Raw genomic sequence first — 26738 nt, 5'->3', positions numbered from 1 at the left:
GAGGTTTTCATCTCCTACTATGTCTTAAAGAATTACTATTAGGTTTTATGTAACTTTCCTTTTTCCTAATTCCACATTAGACATGTAAGTATACATGTTGTGTGAATAAAATTTACAGGAAAGAAAGAATTTTGTTCTATGGTAAGGGACCCAAATAATGTTTCAAAACCCAAATAATGTATGACTATATTTGACTAACTGATACAGTAATGAGGAAAAGCCATTTTTATTATTTTGGAATTAATAAAAGCTATCATAGTGCATAGAGTAACTGCCCACCCCCCAAAAGAAGTCTATAACTTGACATTCTACTGTGGTGCTCCTGGTGATCTGTCCAAGAAGACCTCTCAGCCAGCCACCATTAGGGCACAAGAAGAGATAGGTTTCTTTAGCTTCCATTTATATTTGAACTGATTCTTCTTGTATTAATGCAGAATTTTACTTTTATTTTTCTCATGTTCCAAGAAATATGTAATGCTATAAACATACACTAAGCTATGGCTTCTCCAGGACTACTGTAATAAATACTGTATTTCTTGCTTCTCTCCTAAACTCATCATGTGAGTTTGGTAATGACTGTAAGTCAATGAAAAAGAAAACTTATATGAATATAAAGCAAGCATGAAAGTAAGAAAACCTTCTTGGATAATCTTCCTTTTAAAGTTCTTCCAGGTGTTTGAGGACTACCTTATAACCAATACATCCCCTTCCTTTCCAGAGCCCCCAATGACACATACTTAGAAGGACAGGAAAAGCTGTAGATTCTGCCTAATTCAACAATTAACCATTACTCACAAAAAGTGTAAGTGAAAACTCACATAAAACATCATTCATGGTATGTCCCTTAAGTCCCTTAAGTCATAGTCATATCACAAAAATGCTTAGTCACAAAATGCTTGTGCTGGTTTTCATAACCTGACTTTGATATACATATCCCCTTTTTGTGGTGTATACTTGAGCTTAGAAAGACTCTAGACTGCAGCACTGCATTATACTCCCTACTTGATAAATCCAGAAGAGAGGATCTTCTCCCTCAGTAAGCCTGAAAATATTCAGGAATTTCACACAAAGAGGTGACACTGTTATTGAGGGACTGAAGCATGCTCAACCCTTCGAAAACCAGCACCATGTGTGTCTTCATGGGGCTCCCCCTAAAGGGGTTTGCTCTTTTACTATTACAATCATAAGTCAGTCTATGTCTACCAGAAACCTGAACTTGCTCCATGCCAACTACAGATTTCATGAAAGAAAAGAAGTCTAAAAAATGGCAAAATGACAATAGAATCAAAGTCCATAAAATATTTGCTCGTGTAAATGAAAACGCAGTTTTCTAAAGGGTTAGCTTATTCCAGTTGTTCAACCTTAACACTAGACTCAGGGTCATTACTCATCCCTGGCGTCTTCATGTGAGTTACAATTAAAGTACACATGTACACACACACACACACACACACACACACACACATACACACACCTTATTAAATAGCATGCATTCCCTGTCAAAAATCAGACCAGGTCTAGGAATAAAGGATCTGTGGTTCCTGGGGCATAAAAAGCAAAGGTTTAGGAACATAAAAACATGAGGTGTCCAAGAATCAGTCAAAATAAGCAGTGTGTTTGGAAACCAGGTCAAAAGAGAGATCAGAAAGTCAGGACAAATTTCAATGATCAAGGCAACCAGGAGTCTCTGTGTCAACAGTTTGACAGAGCAAGATAACAGTATCACCATCCACATGTTGTCATGAGCCTCTTCTGGGGCTACCTTTTCTACCCATGTATTTACTTATTTGCCACTCACTCATCTGGACATATAATATATACTGAACACATATTGTGTGCCAAGCACTATACAGTCAAGTTTCAGGTCCCTTTGAGCTTCAGGTGCCCAAGCCACAACTGAATGGCTATGTCCAATACGCAGCTGTATATGTGGGTTTAGAGAGCAGGAGAGATCCCACTGAACATGAAGAACTGTTGCACTGTCAGCATCTCTGTTCCCTTTGATGAGGCCATGGGCATATATGGCAGATTCCTGTAGGGAGTACGGAACGAGATGAGTAGAAAATGAGGCCAGAACAAGAGCCAGAGAGCTGGGAGGAACAGCAGAAAAGCACAGCATCACAGATGTCAAGGGAACAGAGTGTCTCCAAAAGGAAGGGGTGACCCGGGGTGACAAAAGCTGTCAAGAGGTTATGGAAATAAAGGCTGAAAGTGTCTATTGGTAGAAACTCACCTCAGGTTTGGAGGTACACAAGGAAGCAGAATATAGTTGGCTAAGAAAAACCGAAGACAATGGTAGGTCCACGGGGTGAGGAAGGAGGTATTAACGTTTCTGGAAGCATTCAGTTATTTGGTGGTGATTTTAAAGAATTTATAAAATAATAAGAAAAATAAATCAAAGTAGAGAAGAAGGGGCACTGGTTTTTTGTTTTTGTTTTTGTTTTTTAAAAAGAGAAATAAACCTCTGAAAATGGAAACAAATTTGAAAAGGGAAAGGCTCAGCCCAACTTTAAGGGAACTGAAGTAAGTTTAAGTAAATGCCGAGTGAGTCTGAGATAAAGAACTACAGCAAGAAGAGTGGCCAGAAGGTGACAGCTGAGCCAAACGTCCCTGTGCTGAGCTAGGGGTGGGGAGCAGGAGTGTAACCACAACAACTCAAAAGTGATGGGTACCATATTTAGGCAACAAAATGTCCTAGCCTATAAAATCAGAGAAAATGAGAACTTCCCTAAGCCTGTAACGCTTACCGTGATGTTACCACCAAATCCAGGATTAAGAAGTGCACATGCCCCAAACTGACGGGCAGAAGTCAGTCCAGGGATGAGGGAGTGACCTGATGAAATAAAACTGAAACTTCTGCAGCTTTCAAAACTTCTGCAAGAGACAAATGCAATATACACACCAGAAATAGAAGATGAATGCTTATACTGAGCAATGCTTAAAAACCCCAAAGATGAAATTAACAAAGTAACAAATTCAAATATTTAGAAAATTGAGGTAATGTGTCAAAGAGCTTATTACTAGTATGTGTCTGACACATAATAATAATGCAATAAGCAGCAACTGTTAAAATATTACTATTAAAACTGTAAGGCGTATGTATAGTTGCTCAAATTTTCCAGGTAGAAAAGCACACTCCAGAGATAGTCTGTTTTCTTTTCAGAAGAGCGCAGTCTTCCTAAATAGATATCGGATGTAGAAGACCACTTTCCATTTAGAGCTGGGAAGCCAGAGTGGATCTGGACAAAATAAATATCATCATCATCATGCCAGGACATCAAATAGCCATGCATGGTTATGTGCGTTTCTGCAACTCAGTGCTCTTTTCGAGCAAAGAAGAAAGCTTTTGCCTGTTATACTGACTCTTCATTATTAACACTGAACAGAATTTCTAACTGTATTATAGCATAGGCTCTGTTTCTATTTGCATAGGGTGTGTGTGTGCATGTGTGTGTGTGTGTGTGTGTGTGTGTGTGTTTGAACATACTGAAGTATATACATCAACAAGTCTGAAGTTGTTTTGGTTTCAGAGAATTGGATGTGTTTCTTTACTGGTATATTAATAAGTTTGTAGTTAAATTTCATCCCCAAAGTTATTCAAGACATACATCAGTATATCTGAATAGGGATCCTATGCATTAAAGAAAAAATTTAGTGACTACAGGTAATAAACTTTGGACAAAGTGAGCAATGTTCAGAGTAAAGAGAGAAAGTAATAAGTATATTTGAACTACTGATCCATTCTTTCCCTAGAGTCATTAATTATTTCATTTCTCTATATATATTAAGTTCAAGCAAGTTTATCAAGTTTTATCCCTCTACTGGTTTGTAGGAAAGTAACAGTGTTCACTACTGTTACTCAATCATGGTAAAGAGCTAAATTAATCATGATTATTTAGCGTATCCTTACAGGAGATTTTCTGTGCAAAAATTTTTGTTATACATACTATCTATACAAGGCCATGTGATGACTGAACCAGGCAATTAGAGGAGAGATCCCCAGAAAATGTCAATTCTCTTTGTAACCTGTTCTATTTTACATGATTGCATTTTTAAATTTTGGTCTAATCAGCTTAAATTATAGGTACAATTTTGTGAAATATAGAATTAATAGAGTTCAAATTTTATGAGATTATAACTATAAAATGGGTTTAATATCATTCTAATTGGAAATATTCCATTGTTCCAGAATTCATCTGTTTGGTAGTATCATTTGGAGGTAAAGAAACTGACAGTGGTATATTTAGTTCTAATTAACATTTCTTGGTTCCTTGGTTAATGGAGAGATGTGACACATCTCAAACTTAAAATCATTCTCTGTAGAGTTATAGAGGCATAATTTTCAGGGAATCCAGACCAAACAATGTAAATAATTCAGCTTTGAAATTTTAGAATATACTAGAAATGTCTAAGCATTGGGAAAATATTTATAATTATAAAATACTTTAATTTTCCCTATTAATTTCTTTTCTAGATCAGAGACAATGAGGTATGCAAAGTATAGTTGCAGAGTTTTGACAGATATAGGGACTACCTGGGATAAAACATAAGTATGAAGTAGGCATAATTAGCACTGACATTCATTCCTTCATTCATTAACTCTGTTCTAGGAATGTTTTTCATCCCTGGGCATACACAATGGGGGACAGTGATTTCTTGCCTTCCAAAGAGGTCACAATCTATGTAGAAAGACAAGAACACAAGAAACTATAATTTATTTCTTTGTCATCCAATATTTTGATTAATGGTCCTTTATACTAGTTATGGATATTTAGAATTTTAACAATAGATTCTGATGATGCATCTGCTCTCAACAATAAAATGATTTCTATATTCTATTGTCCCTTCCTCAAGAGCACCTTCCGGTTTGATATTTTAACATGATCTCCAGATATTATATTGACATTTATGCAAATATCTCCATCACAGAGAATAATTATAGAATGTATCCAATAGAGAATATCTGGGCCATAGTGGTCTTGTGAGCTATTAGATCCTGTTTTGATCATTGAATTATATTATCATGATACTGTTAAAACCTATGGGATAAAAATGAGGCTAGAAGACTGGAAAATGGGAAAGCAAAGTGCCGAGTCACTGGGCATTGATTGGAGGTGACCTTCTAATTTATAACTGGATCAGAATTGACCAGAAGCCACCATCATTTTAACCAAGCCTTTTAAGCGAGCTATATCAACAAATTATGGTGTATACATAAGTGCAATACTTTGCAAAAGATAGGGATACATTTTGACCCATGCCACCATAAATCACAACATGTAAATCTATTCACAATGGGATGTTATAAAAACTATGCAGGAAATAGGACTATAGATTATAACTTGCTAAACAAGATCATAATCTCCTTATAACAATCTTTAATATATTACCTTACCACAAAGCTAGGTATGACCTGTAAATCTTTGGTTGACTTGTTTATGTTGTCATTGTAATCATTAGGTTTACAGATATGGTTACTACAAAATCAGAAGATAAGGTGACTTAGCATAATGTGGGGGTGCAAAAAGTATTCAATACCTACAAGTCCATGGCAGGTATTAAAAGGCGATGTGTAAGAAGGACCTATAGCATCAGCTGGGCCCATATGGGGTAAGGACTCGGGTACAGATAAGGGAAAAACATTATGAGGCAGGAAGGTGATATGGGAAAAATAGAAAAGCCCCAGAAGAAAAAAGGACCATAGGAAAAAATTCTTCAAGAATCAGAAGGAGGGTGGTGGAGTTATGGACATTGGGGAGGGTATGTGCTATGGTGAGTGCTGTGAACTGTGTAAACCTGGTGATTCACAGACTTGTACCCCTGGGGCTAATAACACATTATATGTTAACTAAAAAAATTAAAAATTAAAAAAAAATAAAAAAGAATCAGAAGGAAACCAGTATGGTCAAAGAATGTCATCTCTATCATGTAGTAAGTCAACACACTGAGGCTAGAGCCCAGTTCCAAATCCTTAGTAATTCTGACCTTAGCAATGCAGTAGAGATACTGACAGAACCTCTTACTGAGCTGTGGACAAACTTGAATAATGTAACGCAAAAACACAAAGTGAACTCTCAACAAATTAAAATTTATGGATAAATAGAGCAAACCAGGAAGAGAGCATACTTACAGAAATGGCAAGAATCAACTGTGATAAAACAGAGGTCATGAGAATGTTAATATATTAACGTTATAAGGACCTATGCAGTACTGAATCAACCAAACCTACGCCATTTTGGAAAACTTTCCATTCAGACTCTTTGTCATTTCCTCTCAAATAGTTGACTTCCTCTTGCATTAAGCTCAAAGAAACTTGAAACTACAGGACAATTACATCACTACATCCTCTCATCCTTCTAAATGATCGCCATAACAATGATGCAGAATGCTGAGAGAAAAGTGTCTTGCACTTCTCCAAATCTTCTAGGCCAGGCACTAACTACCCTTTGTACCAGACTATCTATTCAAGTTTATTTGTATAGAGGACAGCCTTGAAGGCCAGAGCAAAGGGGAGACATGTTTACTGTCCATCCTAAAAAGTTCAGGTTCCCTAAGTTGAGAGTTCCTCTTGTGACACAACTTACTACATATACAGGTATTATGTGGCCCTCTTTGTAGGAACCAAAGATCAGAGAATTGCCTTAAATTCTGATATACTGGCTATTGCTAAGGCTGTAATAAACTTTTCTGTCTCCAATCCAAGGATAATGCAAATTCTACCAATATCCATTTAAAGGCTAACTTAGTAGTTTGCAAGTACGGTAAAATCTCAGGCTCTTCACAATTCTTGACACAAATTTTTCAGGGAAAATATACCCCCTTATATAACTGATAAAAATGTATGAATACACCATTGCAGGAGACTCTTCGGATCCCCTGAAGCCCATTTCCCGACTGCTATACCGTTGATGGACCATGGGTTTAAAAATCCCAGTATAAGTCAGGAGAGCCTATGCTCAGTCAGAGCTTATCAAAAGTCTTCATGACCATGTAAGGAACAGATGCTGCTGGCAAATGAATAACAGCAAAATACAGCTGGATGGTAATGTGCGCCCTTAGAACAGGACTCGGTAAGTGAGTAGGACAGAAGGAGCGGGACCAGGACAGAGAATGGATCTTGTGAAGTCTGTTGTGGCTTGGTTCAACCCAACTCTGAAGACTTGATGTGGATTCCTTTCTGCAAAGACCTCTATAGCCATCTATAAATTCCACATTTAAACCCTACCTCAGCAGTGAGTGCACCCTTGAAACCTTAGTGTCACAACATGCCACCCAGTTCTCAATTTCTTTACTTGGTGGTGAAGAGCTACCACCAAGATAGAAAATTTTCAGAAGAGGTTACTTCAGAGTGTTGACCAAGGTATCTCTTAGGAAGGGGCATATATGTGTGATGTAGAGAGACAGGCAAGGGCACACTGGAGATCCTCCATGTTCTAATAAATTGAAATTTGGTATTGTTGGCTCCTTTTAAAAAATGAAAATAGTTTCATTCCTCAATGTAAATTGTTCTAATCAGATTATCTCCTAACACTTAGCCAGCATTAGCTTTGAAAAAGTACAATCTTGATGAGTGAAGAGGGAAGGATAGGAGTTTCATAAGTGCAGTCTATACTATGCTATACTTTTTTTTTTTTTTTTTTTTAGTTTTCCTGGTTGTTTTCATAAGAGAAAAATGGAAAATTATCTTGTGAGGAACAGAGTGTTTTTAGGGAAAAGTATTTTTTATCAGTGGTGTTAAATTATCCTGATAAGTATAAAATAGGTTTGGGGGATAAAATACTCTTAAATCTACAGATAATATATAGAACATAGGTATTATATATAGAGAGAGAAATTAGGCAAAAATGTTAATTATCTCAGAAGAATATATTTGCAATAATGTCATTAATTAGAAACTTTCAAAGGAAACAATAAATGACTAAATGATGCATGTATTTAAAGGCTTTAATTTATTAGAAGAAATCTTACCCAATCATAAATATTTAAATCTGTCTATACTACAAACAAAGTAAGGGAGAAGAATTAGAAGAAAGCTCCTTTGAAAAACAAGGTTAGAGGGGTGCCTGGTGGCTCAGTCAGTTAAATTAAGCAGCTGCCTTCAGCTCAGATCAGGAACCCAGGGTCCTGGGATCAAGCCCCACATCGGGCTCCCTGCTCATCTCACCATTCGCTTCTTCCTCTGCCCCTCCCCCTGCTCATGTTCATGTGCCCTCTCTCAAATAAATAAATGAAAACTTTAAAAAATTTTAAAGAAAAACACGGTTAGAAATAAAGAAATTATCGTTGTCGTTTGGGCAAATAACTCACTACAGAAATGTATTTCTTTATAAATGTTTTAGGAACACACACAATTTTCAGAGATTAGTTATTCCCCTAAGTGCTCACCTGTCCATCAAACATTACATTGTTAACTTCCTTCTTTGTGGTGTGTTATCTGGTTTTCAAATATTTCCAGAGTTGTTCTACCATCTCAATTGAATTTAACCAACAAATGTATTTATCGCTAAACACTTTTAGTGTTTTTCTTTAGTGCTACCTTGAGTCATGTGCATAATATGTCACTTTAAGTTATAATTTAATATAGCCTATAGCTTCCACTGCAATGTCTCTCTGGACAGTCTTGCAATAAAAACTTTCCATTCAAAGATGTTTTTCTGGAAGAAAAATATGTAAATATCCAACATTTTATTGATTGAAACCTGCACAACAAGCATTGTATTTGATCTAAAAACTTCAATAGTTTTATAAATAAAGAATATTTGTAAATCCTAATACCATTAGGGGAAAAAAAAGAAACACCATATACTTCAACTCATTATTTTACATCATATTTCCACATAATTCAAATCATGTAGTCACAGAATTTTGTAGCTGGAAGGAAATGTTAGCCACTGAATATACTAATAAAGAAACTAAGGCTGTACATGGTTAAAGGACCTGTCTGTGTAGCGAACAACTTCCTATAAAGATAATGAAAGACCAAAACCAGTGACCGGGATTCGGGCCATTACCTGCTGCTTTGCTAGCACCCAACCAGCAAGTGACCAAAGGCACTTCATCGTGTACTGCCCTGACCATCTCGATACCCACAGGCACTTGTGTTCAGTATATGTCTATTACCAAGGAAAGGAATTCTCCTTGCTTTCTGCCTGCCATTTATTGTAGACCGAAGTCCATACCCTCTGGTACAGCTGTACCTGAGAGCTCTCTACTGACTTACACTCTGATGTATCTTAGTAGCAGTCCAAGTAGCCTGGCCCAGGGATGTTACAGTATCACTATTACAATGAATTCTTATACAATATACAAAACCACATTCACTGGAGGATGGTGCTGTTGTCATAAAAAAAAAAAGGCTATGCCCCAGTCATTTGCTTAGTTTCTATGCAGCTATTCCAATATTGTGCACAAACAGGTCTTGGGAAACTCTTAATTTCTGAAGACAAATAAAAAGATATGCAACAGTTCTTTCTTTTTGCTAAAAATGTTCTGGCTTGTTGGTGGTGTCAAATCTGAAATGACTGCCAAAAGACACATCTAACTTTTTACAGCTATCAGCTTCCCCTCATGAATGGGAAGGAACCCATTTTAGTTTTTAAATGATTCTGATTTTCTTGCCCTAAAAACAAAACAAAACAAAAATAATGTGTGAAATTTAAACCCTGCATATGAAACCGTGTACAAAAGGAGTATATAGGTTGTGGAAAAATCTGCCATCATAATGTCTTCTGCTATCTGTGTTGCTAACTATAACTCTTGCATCTATAATTCCATTATACTTTTATAATTCAGGGTTTTGAAAATGCTTTTGAACCATTAATATATTTTCCTGGTTAAAATTCTTTGAGATGTTCTTAACAAGAGTCTTAGATAATGAATTTGGGCAAACTCTGGAACAGTCTTTACAGTATTATCATTCTCATTAATTTTCAGAACTACCCACTGTGTTGAGATGATTGTCATGGGCCTAAGACTTCAATTTGGCTAAATATTTTTGCATATATTTCAACATATAAGTAACTAACAGATGTTTAAATGTTAAGTTCATATGGTAGAAATGGTTAAATGTGTTTACTCTAATCTCATGATTTCTTTGCAACACTAATTCTTATTTGACTATTTCTTTATGTATTTCACAATTGCCTCTATGCTTTGGTCTACAATGGGCCAATAATTCCAAAATCTCTTCAAAGATAACAAAACAATCCTTTAAAACGTTCTGGAATTTAAGCCATTTATGCATGTATAATATTTAACATATGTAGAATCACTAGTTTTTTTGAGAGAAAACCTTAAATAGTAACTCAAACATTATTTTTATAAAATATGCAGAGTTCATATAAAGCCTAGGACTGTATGTTTTGGGGTTTTTTTGTTTTTGTTTTTTACAGAAAGAGAGTTTTCCATTTATATTCTTATTTGGCTTTAGCAACCTGATATATGATACTGCCCTAACTTGCCAGAAAAAAAGATGGGTAGGAAGCTAAAAACAATATTACTTTTAAGAGAGTTAATGCACCACATAGTTCCATACTTTCATCCGGTTTATTATTTTTTTTTCTTTGTCTTTTTGGTTATCTCTGAAGACTGCTTCTGTTTCCATTGTTTCATCCTTCAGCATTCACATATCAGAGCAATAAGTATTTCATTACTGGTTTATCTGTCCAGAGGCTTGAGAAGCGGTAACAATTAACCCTCCCTTCACAGTGATTGATACAGGCTTTGCTTTCAATTTGTTCCACTACACAGATCATGAAATTCTGAATGCAATCATCCTCATTGACCTACACTTTCAAACACACGGCTACAATGAGACGAAAGTAATTATTAAAAGGAACACTGGACTACTGAGATCTGAAACAAAGTCTTTAAAAAATCTGTTAGATGACCTTCTGGTGAAATTGGCAAATTTTGATGTTAAGGAAAATGATAGCTTTGTGGCCTCATCTGGAAATATTCAATGCAAGCTGATCAATGTATATTATAGTGATTGCACTGACTCCGGTATGTACTCAGGAAATGCAGAAAGCCATTTTAGAACTGTTACAAACAAGAGTTCAACTGTTAACACTACAGCTTCATCTAAATTTTTTTCAAGGAAATTAAACTTCCTGATTTGTGTATAAAGAACAAACAGTGACTACAGCAAAGAATGAAGGTTGGAAAAGCAATAGCTTCACTTTGTAAGAAGAGTGGCGCACCTGAGTCTTACATCTTCCCTCTCCCCCTCCCTTTAGATGAAGATTCACAGTAAGAAATGAATACATTTTTCACAAAGTCTGAAAAATTGCTTCAAATAAATATTAATCTACTGCAATCGATATATATGAGGGATGGAGAGGGGCGAGCAGGACAGTGGTGACTACAGAACTATATTAAAACAAGGGTTGCAGTTAAAGAAAATCAGGGCAGAAAGCAAGGCAGCAGGCCTGAGGCTCTAATCACAGAACAGAGTGATGGAGATGAACCAATACTGCATGGATTAGCAATGAATTATTTTGAACTGTAATCATATGCTTGCACAGAAGAGAGGCAAAAACTAGCCATTACTCATAAACTGATCTGCTGATTTCTGGGGGGAGGGGGGAGATGAGAATAAATTCGTATGCTAAACTAATTCAGAATAATGAAAACCTAAAGATGTGGTTACACCTCAAGTAACATTCTATTTTTAATGTCTGCCACATACCACATAATATAGGCTGTTTCGAATATAAACTGTAAAGTGCCTGGATTCAAGTAGGATTAAACCAACCATTTCTTCTAAGATTGGGATGTGATATAGCCATTCTACTCTCTATTCTTCCTTGGCCAGTAAAACTGTTTCTGGAGAACTCTGATATGCCCAGATGTCAGATTTTTGAGTCTTTGGTTATAAAGAAGCAGCAGAATTCAAGAAATTAATTTTTTTTGGATCACCTAAAAAAAAAATCATACCAAATGAAGATTCAATTGTTTGAACTAATTTTGCTAGGAAGAAAAAAAAAATCAAAACTGCTAGTAGCAAGAGATTCCTGAGATTCTTATGAACAGACTGTTTAAATGAAGAGCACTTTAATCAGTAGAGGAATCCTCACGTTTCTAATGTCTTGCTGTGCATTCTGCAGGTTATAGTAGCAGCTGGTAGAGGTCATATATCTTTTGTGAGCATCCCAAAAAGGCTCACTGCCAGACTGTTAAATTATGAATAAGCAATGAACAAAAGAATGCAGATACGGTGGTGACAAGATAATCCAAGCAAATTTATCTATGACAAATTTCACAGGATTAACAAATTACATTTACACAGAACAATAAAAATGTGTAAAAAAAAAAATGATGAGCCTACTTTTCCTTACAGCATTAGGAAAACAAAAAAGTCACCAATTCACTGCCTATATGTAAATTTAACTCGATCTGAAGTAAGACATTTATAATATGTTCAAGATACCTTTGTAACATTTTTGCATTTTAGGTAGATATAATACAAATACAATAGATCTGATTTATATTTTATATATGTTATGTTGTAAACAATATACATGTAGACTTTACATATGTTTATATGATTTTACACAGGGTATACAGAATCTTGTGCAATTAAAAAAAATCCATTCATATTGAATAGGATATATATGTTTTTCAGAAATAGATTCTGAGGAATAAATTATTTGTATAGGAAAAATACTCCTTCAATCAATGCAATCCATATTAGTTACTAAAAATACCCTTATCCTTTGATCTCTCCATTTTCTAGGACCAGAGAGAGAGGTTCCGCAAACAGTTTCAATCATTCCATCTGCCCCTACCAAAATACTGCACTCTTTCTGAGTAAAGTGCTCCTGGATGAAGTTTAGAACTAGTATCCTTTTCCATAGTGTTACCATGGTGGAAAGGAAAATTCATAGATTGGAGGGTAAGAGGGTGCTGATTTGAACTATAGTCAAATAAAGATGACCCTTAATCCAATATTACATTTTTCTTTATAATAAAATTCTTCTTATAAATCTTACCAATGAAAAAGCCCTTGTCTATCAGAAGTAATGGGATATGACTGAAATGACCGATGATTCCATAAAGTGGTCTTAAAATGCTATGTGGCACTACTATGTAGCACAAAAATATGTGCTAAAGATTTAAGCTTTCATGTTATATATAACCTAGGTACCCAAGTCAGAGCCCTTTAATTCTGCATTAGCATACTGATGATAATAAAATACTGTAATCAGAAGTAATTTCTTTTAAGATGATCTGAATGCTATTTTAAATTTTGTGGCTTATTTTTCACTTATACTTCCTATTGACTGCTGCTTTTTATCTTCAATATTTTTAGCAAAACATCTCTCTAAATGAGCCCTTTCCAACATTTTATAAGGCAACCTATCCTTTATGTAAACAAGAGATTTTTCTGAACGTAAAAGTGAATATTTTATTAAAATACACAAGCAAAACACTCAGTTCTTTCAAGAACAAATACTCAAGCACCCCTAATCTAGTCCTTTCTATGTCTGGAATTCCTACTGTACTTTTTTTTTAAGCTATTTGGTTGACACTATAACATCCAAAAATGTAAAGATAAATGTGGCATGCTTGTCTAGTACCTCAAATCTAGCAGACATTCTACAATGAGCAGTAATGGTGTCAGATGTTACAAAGTTTCCTGAAGTACAGCTTTTGTCAAAGAACTGTTACATGCCCACGAACCCCTAGGATTCCTGGCCTTAGAGAAATTAAAATGTTACCAAAGACTCTCCCTTCTTGAAGATGCCACAAGTATCTGTGTTTGTCCAGAGAGGAAGAGGGACTAAATAATGAGAACTTATCATTTATTCATTTATTGTGGTCCATTTTAACAAGTTTTTAATTAAATGAGTTAATTAATATATGTAAAGTCCTTAGACTCATACCTGGCCCATACTGCTATATAAAGGCTTACTGTCATTATTATAATGCCACATAACTTGGCAGGAGGCCAACTTGTATGAGTCCTTACATATTTCAAAAGACAATATCCAGAAATACACTTAAGTACCAACCTGTGTTATTCAGAAAGTCTGTGAGGCTGTTTCCACCCACTCAGTGGCAAAACTCACAAAATAAGAATGCCTCAATGGTAAGTTTTAGACAAACTATGGCACACTCTGAGGCATGGATAACAGGAGCGGAGGAGGTCCTGGGGTACTTCATGGTCTGTGGCCTACGAGGTGTGTGCACGCAGCAAACTGATTCTTCTAAAAATCATTCCGGGGTGCCTGGGTGGCTCAGTGGTTTAAACCTCTGTCTTTGGCTCAGATCATGATCTCAGGGTCCTGGGATCGAGCCCCACATCAGGCTTTCTGCTCAGCAGGGAGCCTGCTTCCCCCTCTCTCTCTGCCTGCCTCTCTGCCTACTTGTGATCTCTCTCTGTCAAATAAATAAATAAAATCTTTAAAAAAAAATTCCTTAGCAAATCTTCCCTGAAGTGCATAGAGCTGTGGAACTTGTCCACAAAACAACGGGAATGTGAAAGACTAGAGAGAAAATCATTTAAACGTGAATGCTTCTAACTTCATGAACATTACATTTCTGAAGTTCTCCGAACATGGGACGAACGACCAAGAAACAGAGATCGAGGTCACTATCCATAGTGCATGCGGTCTACCCGTCACAAGAGCTCTCTGGCATCTGCCCAGAAATCCCTGGTGCTACGAAGTCCAAAAATGAAACACCTGCACACTGCTGTGAAAGGTAGGTTCCTACAGAGACAAACCCAAATTCAGTCCCTATCTCTACTACCTTCCTTGGGAAGATTAGCATCTATTTTCTTGACCAAAAAGGTCTTTAATACAGGGCGCAAAACATGGCAGTGCCCAATAACTGTTGATCATTATCATGTGTGATCTATTTTTATTTTCTGAATCCCTCCAGAGATTGTTTCTAAAAGTCTTCTATAATTTCACTTACATTTATATGGCATCTTTTCTGTCTTTTCTCCAAGAACCACTAGTCATTTTACAGTCATTAGTTATAATATTTTACAACCTGGATACCTACCCTTCCCCTCCTCTCTCCCAGAACACTAAACTAACCGAAGTCCAAAGAGATAGAGAGCCTTATATATATTTCTCTGTATTCTGCACTTCCTCCTCTTGCAGTAAAAGGTGTTTCTGGCTCTCTACAGTATTTTGTGTGTCCAGTATAAGGACAAGTCTATGGCCAGAGCAACTGCTCTTACAGAGTATTGTTAACTTCCATCTCTTGCACAAGTCACGACTGTCCAGAGGAGAGGTTCAATAAATAAGGCTGAGTGAATGAACCAATCAATAATTATACTCAAAGGCCACAAGCACTAGTGATATGCGATTTTCGTCTTGTGTCTCATGATTTTGTGCACAAGGCTGCAAATACATTATGCTCTAATGTATACCAAAACATTATGCTCTAGAAATGTATACAGACAACAACTTCAAGTGCTGTTTAATCTTGTCACTACCCTAGTCATTTCAAATACAGTAGTAATCACTGTACTCTTACTAAGCTATGTCCTGCTTATGCACTGTAGTATTACTAATATTACTGCAAATTATTCTAACTATGTAAGGTTCTATCAAACTTAATAGTGCAAACATCCTATTCACACTAATGGGGCCCAGAGCAGTAAAAATACCATTCAGTTACAGTTGGTTTATTACACTGCCCAATGAGGAAAAAAGGGGGGGCACTATTTACTGTGAAAATACTAACATCATTAAATGCAAAGCAATGTAACTGAATTTTTCCATAAATTCTAGAAGTATAGATTTAATATCAGTACACATCATAGTATAGATTAAAATATTTCAAGTTTCATATATTCCATGATGTGAAAATTTGGTAGCATTTAAATTGTAAAATTAATATTTAATCAACTAAATTTTTAACAAACCAACTCTTTCGCTAACCTTCAACCCTATCTAGTGCAAACAATTAAGGAATGTCTGTAAAACACCTGAAGTTCGAATCTCAGCCTACACAATGCAAAATTTTAAAAAATTTAACCCAAATGATGAAATGTTACACTGTAGAAAAAGTGGCCATGCAAACATCATAGGAAGGGCCAGTTCCCCTCTCATGTGTGCTCATTTTTCTTTAAATCTAGGGAGCAGCATTCTGCAGACGAAAGAGATTCACAGGAATGCAGGAAAAATAAGAAAACAGAAACAGACTATCTAAGGTTTACATTGGGGTCATTATTAATAGTAAAGCACTTAAGAAAGTGCATAGGGGAAAACATTACTAGGAGAGATTTAGAAATATTTGTGACATATCCCCCACAAATATGCCACAAAATATAAAGCTCTGCAGCTTTAAAGTAAAGAAATGAAAGCTACACTGCCTAAATCGTCCCCCAAAAGTGCTGCTTTACAAAAGCACATATCTATACATCTTGTCATAGGAAACCTCACCACAGAACAGGAGATCCTAGACATCAGGGCCCATTTCAAACAGATGCAATTTTAACATGTCATTGGATTCCATCCAGACTAAGATCTGGGACACAGTAAAAGTATTGAGGGGCTCATGGAAACTCTGGCATTCTCATAAAATAGCTCTATTGTAGGGGCAACCGTTGTGTAGAATTTCAGGGGAAAATCAAACTTCGTATCACTAAAAATACCAAACCGTTCCAATGTGTAGATTGTATTTAAATCACAATGCAATTCTTACCAAATCATTGTGAGATAGTAATTTCACATCACTTTTGGTCAAATAAAAGCCATATTTTTAAGACTCTGCAAAGACACAGGGACCAAAACTACTCATAATACCACTAGCAACTTTTTTTTTTTTTAACAAAAGCATCAAGTAATACTGATATCAAGTTTGCTCCTTGTAACGAATCAAATCTAGTAACTGGCATATTACAGATTCAGAGTAGCTATTTGTCTCTCAAATCATAAACCAGAGACTGGGAATATGGAAAAGATGCTGTAATGTGGGAGGGTCCTACATAATAAAGGTCATTATAACTCCTGGCTCCAGAGCTATACGATCTAATATCCTCTCCTGTGGTTCTATGATATGCCCATGCATTACAGTTCTTGTTGACAGTCTGTTGCCTTGGAAATATTTCATTATTTCAGTTTTTCCATTTGTAGACCCTTGGCCTTGTGATATGAAGGCCATCCTATTTCATATTTTCGATTATCATTTAAGCAATCTTGTGGAGCTATTTATATATAAGCAAGTGTTAGACAACGCATATCATCATTTATCACTCTGTGTTTAAGCTTATAATGCAAAAAGAAATACCTCCCCCCAAAAAAGTCTCCACCACCACCTTCACTTTTTAAACCAAAAGCCCTGAATACTACTGGAATATGCTTTGCAAACCAGCATGGGCACATCACATGCTTGACACTTCTATCTGTCTACTTTTCTTGGTTATACATCCACATAGTGGAAAAACTCTGTGGTAGAGCTACATAATTTGCAGCCTATTGGAGTTTAAAGAAAAATCGAGCAAGTTTAAATACACAAGGTTTTCAGCTTGTGCTCTCAGGCTCTCAGGCTCATTCTGTGTGTAAGAGTCGAAGAAATTTAAGCAGTACTAAATAGTAACCAAAGACATCATTAAGAAGAAGTTTCTTTTTCCAAAACTCATTCTGTAAACATTATTAGAAGGAAATGACTTTTGTACTGTATTAGTAAATTCAGGTCAGATATTTTATAAATTAACAACGAGACCATTGAAAAAAAAATGCTTTTTTTTCCTATATAAGTTTGTGTTACTGCTGTATTTGAAAAGCAGTAAAGAGTAGTGTCCATAAGTGCCTTTATGAAATCAGTGATTTGGAAACTATTTTGTAAATAAATGGGAGGATACCACCTAAAGCATGTCCACAGAAAGTGATCTTTTATAAACATATTAGTGTTCAACTGTTACAGGGAAATACTACTACAAACCAACTAGTACCGGGCACAAAATCCACATAAAGGTGAAATGACTCTACTTAGCTGAAGCAAGTAACTATGAAAACCAACCCCCTCCTGACCAAACCATCTGACTTTCCATTTCTCATTACAAAACCAAATCAACTAACATGTGTAATGTTTACACTTAAAGTGTTAAGAGCATTTAAAGCCCTAATAACAAAGTGAACCCTCGGGGCATAAAACAACTGTTTGGATAACGGGCCAAGTTTGTGGTTATTACTGTTTGAAACATTTAGTTTATAACTCCTCTCCTCTATATCGCTCCTTCTGCCCCCTACCTTGTTATGACTCCTCCCTCTCCCTACAGGTTAAACCTTCTCAGATCCAACCTTTAAAATGACAGCATCCGAGCTGAACAAGAAGCTGCTATTAAAGGGCATTAAATTAAATACAGTATATCCTCCTACAACTTCAATCAGAATTTCAGACCAAGTGTTATTTAGTTCAGCTCTCAAGTGGAGCAGAATAACAAATCGCGCACTTTGATTTACCTTCTTCGAATGCCAAATGGAGACAGGTGATAAAGAACGCGCTCATGCACAGGCTATGAAGTTTCCTCTAGAAATTAATTCTATCTTCAAGATTCCTATCTCAGAAAAATTCCCAAAATGGCACACAAATAGGCCTCTGCTAGAGAGATTACTGGGGCCATCCCAGTAAATACATTTACTACCAACAGAACTGGGGAAGGAGGATGGATGGAAAGGAGGAAGGAAATAAATTATAAACTTCTGATCTGAAAAAGTATTCATCACCACGTTAAATTTTTAAAAAAATCATTATTAAAAGACCTACATAATGCTCTGAAAATTTTTTTCTTATCTACAAGAGCAAAGTACTTAATATGTGAATTCTTCATAAAACACTGAATATTCCTTTTAGCTAGTATGAGTTGTCAGACAATGCTACACACATTCAACATCTTTAAAAACGGGATCATGTGTGATTTACTTTCAGGTATAGGATTTATATAGAAATTATCCATAGTTTAGAATTAATCAATAATGCAGCTACCCAACAAAATTTTTCCCTTAATCCTGCCAATTCTGCTGTCCCTGTTGTGTGAAGGAAACAAGCAATAGTGCAACTGAAGCTTTCTAATGAGTAGCTTGTTTAAATACCTCTCTTCTTGATGTAAGTTATAGATTAAATGCAACGTTGTATCAAAAATAAAACCTCCCATGTAATAATAATTAAATCTTTGCAACTACTATGGACTTCCCTCATCTTTTTTTCTGAAGTTCACTTACACCTACGAGGAAAGTTGGGGAGGGGCCATGTATCTACCAGCATTTGTTTTCCTCATGTAGCAATGGGTAACATTTCATACTTCCTACTGAGCACTTCTTCTTCGAAGACAGAAAAGGGTACTTTGCACAAACCAATATGCTATATGCAATTAATGTCATTAACACTGCCAGTTAATAGCAAATAGGATTCCAAACAAAGTAGGCTGGGTGGACAGCAGGAGGGAAAACCACGTGGGGGGGGGGGGTGCTTAGTTACTATGCAGTCTAACAATGCCATTCACGTAGGACGGTTAAGGATATTTTGAATACAAACTCCCTTTCCCTTTGGCTTTAGTTTAACTAACTTCAAACAGACATGCTCCGCTGAGCCCCTTGCCTGGATATGCAATTCTCACCAGGAACTTTTTTAAAACACAGATCCCCAAACAGGAACTAACGGGGCATAGACGTTCCAACTGTTGGCACATTTTGAATCTCGCTGTTTACTCGCTAATTTGGATTTGAGGGTTTTCTTCTTCCTTTTTCTTTTTTTTTTTTTTTTTCCTTTGGGGAGCGGGGGAGTGGAAAGAAGGGCAAGATGAGAGCAAAGCAGGGCAAAGCAGGAGACCCACAAGTTGCCAAGGCTAAGGGCGCAGCCTGGGCGGCGGGGAGGCGGCGGCCGCGCGCCTCTCTCCTCCCGGCCCGGCCTAGCTGCTCCGCGCGGAGACAGCCCCTCCGCGACACATTCCGGGCCTGGCGCGAGCTCCGCTCCCCGCCCCCGGCCTCCTCCTCCTCCTCCTCCTCCTCCTCCTCCTTCTCCTCCTCCTCCTCTCCTCCTCCCCCTTCTCGCCTGCCTTCCCTCCCCCTCCCCAGCCTCATTCCTTCCTAGAGAGCAGCTGCCAAGGGACCTGCGGCGGCCCCGGGGATCCCCCGGCCCCCCACCCTCACTGCTGTTCCTCGTCACACAGCAGCCCCTTCTCTCTTTTTTGTTTGTTTCTCTCTTTTTCTTTTTTTTCTTTTCTTTCTTTCTTTTTCTTTTTTTTCTTTTTTCTTTTTTTTTTTTTTCTTTCTTTTCTTTCTTTTTTTTTTTTTTTTTGTCAGCGAGTCACTCCATTCGCCGAGCCGAGGAGGTGCGACTGCTCGGAGAGCCTGGCGCGGCCGCCGCCGCCACCGCCGGAGCCCGCTCGCTGCCGCAGCCGCCGCAGGCGGACAATGCGCGGGGGGACCGCGGGCGAGCGCTGAGCCGCAAGCCCGCAGACCAGGTCCCCGTGGGCTCACGGCCCAGGAGGCGGACTGCGGAGCGGGCCCCGCCACCTCGGCGGCGGAGGCGGCGGCGGCGGCGGCGGCGGGAGCAGCCGCCCCGGCGGCAGGTTCAATAAACAGAAAAGTGTTACCGTTCTCGCCTGGAAGGATCCTGCTGAAAGCTGGGCTTGGTGGGCGCCATCTTCCTGCTATTTTTTTTCCTCTCTTACTTTTTGCCTCTCTCCCCCCTCCCGGGGTGGGGGGCGTGGGGAGGGCGGGGGGTGTGCGTGTGCGTGGGGTGGCGGGAGTGAGTGCGGGCGTGCGCGGCGCTCAGCGGCGGCCCGGCGGGCGGCGGCCGTGGCCCTGGCGGCGGCGGCGGCGGCGGCGGCGGCGGCCGTGCTGCTGAGGCAGGGAGGCTACGGAAAAGTAGTGGGGCCGGAGCCTCGCCGGCAGCCGGCCGTCCCCTCGCGCCGCCGGTGCCTCTCGCCGCAGGTCGCCGCCTCCTCCGCCGCCTGCGCCTTCTCCTCCCCCTGCTCGCCCGGCGCCGCCGCCGTCCATGCGCCGCAGAGCCCCCGCGGCCCGGGCCGCTTCGGCTCCCGAGACATGCCCAGCGCGGAGACAGGCGACCGGCGGCGGCGGCGGCGGAGGAGGAGGGGGAGGCGGCGGCGGCGGCGGCGGCGGGGGGAGGCTGCCGCGCGGCCCCGCGGGCAGCCCGGCCCAGGGCCCCGCCGCCTCCGGGTTCTCACCCTCGCGCGCCGCCACACCCCCCACTGTCGCCCCCCACCGCCACCACCCTGAGCTGGCCTGGTGGCAGGTGGGGCACACACCCTCTTGGCGGGGGGCGGTCGGGGCCTAGGCCAGGAGGGGCGGGGAGGGGGAAGACACGCAGGGGGTTCCCAGCTTGACCGCTGTGAAAGTATTTCTGGGCATTTTCCAGCTGCTTTGCTCCCGAGCGCTCTCTCGCACGCAGACACACCCCCCCTTCTCTCTCCCCGTCTCTCTCTCTCTCCCTCTCTCTCTCCTCTCCTCTCTCTCTCTCTCTCTCTCTCTCGTTGGGGGACTGGGAAGCTCGGCTGCCAGCGCAACAACGCCACTCAGTTGCAGTTTGGAACACTTCCCTTCTCAGGAGTATCGCAACCACGGAGAAAGAGAGAGGAACTGGGAGGCCACGGGAGCGGCCGCGGACAGGACAGCGTCCCGGGAGCGCCTTCCGAGACAGTGGAAATAAACGCGGGTGGGAGCGCGCTGACCAAGCCCGCGAGCCCAAAGAGCCCTGTGGGCGCAGCTGCTGCACTCGCACCTTAGGGCTCCGGCGCTCTCACCAACACTTCCCGAGCTGGAACATCTGCATTATTTACGCGCATACGTATCTGCAGACCCCGGGGTTCACAGGGGGAATCCCCAGGGGTCTCTACGCAGTTAGGTACGAACGCCTGTCCCCACTAGGCTCCTGGTACCTGGGACCAGAGGGCTGCGGACCTCTGGGATCAAGCTCTGTCGTTTCCCTCATTTTACAGCTCAGCGAGGCCTAGAGAAAGGGCCACTCACTGAAGGGCCAGTGCTGGGATTCCATTACCTGGGTAGACCCTGGTCAGAGCGCCCTCTCCACTAAACCACTCTGCCGGGTGTGGCAGCTTTTCCCGCAGAGACTTGGGTCAGTCATGTGTCAACCAGCAAAGCAGAAAGGACTCCCAACGCATTTCCACTTTGAACAAATGAAAAAGCTACACATAAAACATCAGTCCTAGGTGAGGCTTTGCATTTCACTTCCCACTTCAGAAAAAATAGACCTGAAAAGGGGTCCCCTTCGGTCCTACCGTTCCAGTAAAGTGGGGCTGAGAGTTGGAAACTTTGAGAACACAAGTGTTTTTCGTAGCAGAGGTGTTTAATCTGCGTGATGGTGTTTGAGTTCTCTTTGGAGTACACTCTACAGGTAGAAGATGAGAGCGATTGAAAAATGAACTGAAGTGGAGAGTATTGAATACAAGATATACACGGGCTGGCAGGGAGGAGGAAAAGTTGCCAGTTGGAAGTTTTGGCTCCAGGACAGCCAGCCTAGGGCGTTTCTGCCCAAAGATGACAAATGAGAGGGGCTGTGTTCTCCCAACAGGCCACTCTTGCTTGAAAAGCCTCCAACTCCTGTCACTTCCTCATCAGACTACCCAAAAGCACTTAATGCAAAAAGATATTTTGGTAAAATGATGTGTCACCATTCACTTTTAGCAAACATAGCCAGGTCTTGAAGTGCAAACTAAGTCTGCCCCTCATAGCTTCTAAAGCCTCCCATGCTGGTGGCCTGGTGAAGTAGGGCCAGAGGACACAGGACTCGGGACTCAAACCCTCCCTTAAGCATTTGCCAATAATCGTCTTGCCTCACAAGGCTCACTCTCCGGTCCCCAAATTGATAAAAATTAAAGGCAGTAACAGGTGTCATCATATCTGACTAATGAAACCAAAGAAAGCTCCATGTTTCACAGCTGTAGCACCTTCTCTTCTGTCAACATGACTGAACATAGAAAGAGAGGAAGGAAATAATATATCCCAGAGGCTAAAGTTTGGAGTTGATTCTTTTTAAAGCTTTCATCTTTAGAACCACAGAGGGATTCAGAGTCTTGACAAAGTGGCCCAAATTCAAAGATGAAGGGGGAAGTCATCAGTGGAGCTTACAGTGTTGGAGGCAGAGCTGTGGAGGATTACCCCTGGGGGCTCCTGACTTATGGGGGAAATTGGCCCTGGGAAGATCTTTTTGGTGAAGAATTCCAACACTCTGAGAGCAAACGTAAAGGTTGAAAATTCAGGACCATCTCTTATACCCAATTTATATCTTATGGATTAGTTGGAAGTCTCTGAAATTGTCCAAAGGCCATCTGACATTTCTGACCCTTGACTCCCTACTCCACAGATAACACTATTACAATTATAGCCTGCACTTCCTAGTTAAGTGACCGTCAGATTATATTGTCATTTAAATGTTTTGTAAGTGACAAAAAAAAAACAAACACCTTACCTGAATCATGAAAAGGAAAAAAATCTAATTCTTTTCTAGTCCTTTATGTTTGAAAGATTCCCAGATCTTTTGTATTAAAGGTTCTTGTAATCACTGAAAATGAGACTAAAATAATTTAAATTAAAAAATCTCTTTAACAAGAAAGAGCCTGTTTTTGAGTTATTTTCAAGACTCTCTTTTTAAAACTTCCGGCAGTACTCAAAGTATATAATGAAGTCTTCTACAGAATATTTGCAGTACTGGGCATCAACTTGGAAAACACTCAGTGTGTTATGCAAAATCTGCTCTGGTCGCTGGGCCATTGGTTAGAAAGCACAAAATATGGCAGTGATAGATTATCTTAACCTTTTCAGTTTAAACACTGTTGGTTCAAATCAAAGGTTCTCAAATCAATGAAGTTTGAAATACAAGGTAAAAATAGGAACTGTTATTTGAATTATGCATTGTGTATATTTTAAGTTAAATGCCATTGGCAAATCTCTCAGATATTTAATCGTGTGCAATCTGGGAAACACAAATATTTAATTTCACACTTTCATGTGTTCTTTTTTTCTTCCATCTCCTGTAAAACTGAGCCCCACAAATGGGAAGCTTACCTTTCATTACTACATTGTTAGTTTTTCTCAGTACATTTTTGTAGACTACATTTTTTATAAAATCTTGGAAGATCACAACTTGTCCTTAAGGAAGAACTTTAGGGTTCTAGGGCTGTTGGTGGTAGTATCCCCCCTCCTTTCCTAACTGAATCAAAGAATATTTACTAATTCAATATCACAACTGTATTTTATTAAAAATCTATAGATGTTTGGGGGAAATACAAACAAGTAATACTCCAAAACTTCCCTCTCACCCACCTAGCCTAACTTTGTAAAATTTGCTTCCTAACTCGCATCTCTGAATCTTACGCATTTGCATTATAATGCATTTAAGATGAATACTTAACAGCGCCGAGGAGACTCGGATTTCATGCTGTATTTCCCTGTAGTAACAGGTGACATGATAACACTATTATGTAGAATTGCAAGTCTACAGCTACACGTGAAAATCGTTCCTATTCTGTTTGGAAACAAATGATCAATCAGCCTCCAGTGATCAATTGCCCCCCAGGCTGCCGGTCAGCTCGGGTTCCCACCCGGCAGAGGCAGTGAGAAAATTCCGCGGAAGGGGACGGGGATCCCAAACTTTGCAAAAGCACCTTGTGCTGTGTCTAAGACTTCGCTGCAACTCCTAGGCTACGCGGAGCTGGGGTGCTGGATTTGGGGCCAGGCAGAGGGCAAAGGATGATTTCACTTAGCCAGTACACTGGAGTGCCTTTCAATCCGAATTGTGAATTATTATTTTTTTTTCTTTCTCTTCTGTAGAACGAGAAGCAAGCAAAGTGAGCCCTGACGATGTGCATGTGTGTTGTAACGCATAAAACAGGAGGCAAAGTGAGTCCCACCCCAGCACCCCGGGGCGGGGGCACTATCCCAGCCCAGGCGGGACTACTCACCGCTGCTGGTAGGAGGTGATGCCCTGGACGTTCTGCGGGGTGCCGTTGGCCGCAGCGCCGGCCCTCCCCATGCCCGCGCCGGCCGGCACCCCCGCGGCCGCCCCGCCGGCCGCCGCGGCCGTCACCTGCACGCTGAAATCCGGAAAGATTCGGATCATCGCCGCGGCTTCGGCCCCCGGGCGCGGCGGCTCTGGGCGAGAGCTGGCGGGGGCTCGGGTTTGGGCTCCGGCGGCGGCAGCAGCAGCAGGGCGAGCAGCGGCGGCGGCAGCAGCGGAGCCAGGCACCAGCCTGCAATCCCATTAGTGAGCCGCGGCCACTGTGCGCGGCGGAGAGGCGCTTTGATGTGCGCGCAGCGGGCTGGGGTGGGGGGGCCGCGAGCGCTAGGAGGAGGTGCGGGGGGCGTGCGAGGGACTTGCAAACAGCAAAACGTGTCAGGGTGGGGCCTTTTTCCCCTTTGGGGGGGCGGTGGTGCTCCCCCCTCTTTCCAGGATGTTGCTCTCACTGGCTGCTCCGGCTGCGCGGCGCGAGCCCAGCTGAGAGAAGGGGAGGGGTGGCGGAGGAAGGATGCACCGGGAGGCTTGACGAGGACTTGGCCGGTGCAAGGGAATGACGGGCAGTGGAGGGTGCCTTTCTTTCCCGACCCCCCTCTACACACACACACACACACACACACACCGCGCACTTCCGACCCAAAGTGCAAGATTGAGGCGCGCGCTCTCCCCGCTTTTCTCTAGAGAAATAACCACCATCCAAGCAGGCTCGCGTCTCCCGCGGCTTCCAGCAACCTGGACTTGAGCCCGCGTGTGCAGGAATGGGGGCTCAGAGCTTCCCCTCCCACCCGGGACCCCTCTCTGCCAGTCCCCTGCACACCAGGCAGTGCGGGGGTTGCCAACTGCAAGTTGGACTACTGGAGAACTTGATGCTTATCGAGAAGGGATGGTGTGCAAAGGAGAATGGGGGGAAGGGGGTCGGGCGGAGAAGCCGCTTTTGTGCAATGGAGAGTTTGTTCCCTTTATAAGAAGGGACTCTCCTCGCCCCTGGTGGGCGGGCAGGTTAGTCTTGGACAAACTTGTGAGCTGAAGACTGTAGGTCCATGTAGAGAGATCCGGCTTTGCCCCCGATGACCCATCTCCATACGCCCTTTTCAAACGTTGAAACGAATAAATTAGCAGCCACAACTGAGGCGAACTCTGCAAATTCCAACCACCAGGGAAACAAAAAGAGAAAACACGTGCATTTATTTCCTCGTGTCTCCCAGTTACTTCTCTGCATTGTTACCTTGGTATTTCTTTAGGGGATGAGGAGGGATGCTTGTGATTTGGGCGCGTCTTTTTAATGACAACTTGCACTTCTTCTCGCCCTAGTAGCGGGTGGGGGTGGCAGGAGTGGATCGTCTCCCCCACCCTCTGCCCAGGACCCCCTGTTGCCCCACTTCCTCCCTCTTTCTTCCGGCTTGCGAGCCGGGACCGGAGTTGCGGGGCAGAGGCGCAGCCCCGGAGCGACGCGGGGCTCGGTAGGGCTCCCCTCCTCTTGCACGCACCCACCCGCGACCCACTTTGCTGGTGCTGATGTGGGTTTCCCCAGCTCGTTCTCTCCTTTCCTCTCCCCGCACGCCGAGGCCCGGGCACTGCAGCCGGGGGACGAGTGGCCGCCGCGCCCGCCGCGCCCGCCGCTCGAACCCAAGTTGGACTCGGCGGAGCGTGGTGACCGCGGCCGCGGCCCTCGGCCAATAGCGCCTCGCCGGGCGAGACACCTGCTTAACCCTTTGAGCCTGGGGCGCAGCCGACCGGCGGGGACCCAGAGGGGCAGGGCGGATTGGCCAGAAGTTGCCAAG

The 26738-nt window shown here is 41.3% G+C and overlaps 1 protein-coding gene across 12 annotated transcripts in view; it reads right to left on the bottom strand.

Annotated features, from left to right (window-relative positions):
* Window positions 1-25062, bottom strand: part of NPAS3 (neuronal PAS domain protein 3) — a gene marked incomplete at both ends in the record, with an annotated part of 841254 nt that extends 816192 nt beyond the window's left edge. For 6 of the 12 annotated variants that reach the window (XM_080809069.1, XM_080809073.1, XM_080809074.1 and 3 more), the window contains one exon: window positions 24905-25062. In XM_080809069.1, coding sequence (XP_080665195.1) covers window positions 24905-25062 — 158 coding nt within the window. Of the gene's footprint in view, window positions 1-20557; window positions 20608-24904 lie in introns of those variants that run through there. The other 6 variants (XM_080809078.1, XM_080809079.1, XM_080809080.1 and 3 more) reach the window with 1 other exon arrangement.
* Window positions 25063-26738: the final 1676 nt, after the last annotated feature.

Source organism: Martes martes (assembly GCF_963455335.1).
Source record: "Martes martes genome assembly, chromosome: 7".
NCBI classification, from domain to species: domain Eukaryota; kingdom Metazoa; phylum Chordata; class Mammalia; order Carnivora; family Mustelidae; genus Martes; species Martes martes.
The sequence above is the reverse complement of the archived record's forward strand: the minus strand, read 5'-3'. Positions and strand labels throughout refer to the sequence as shown.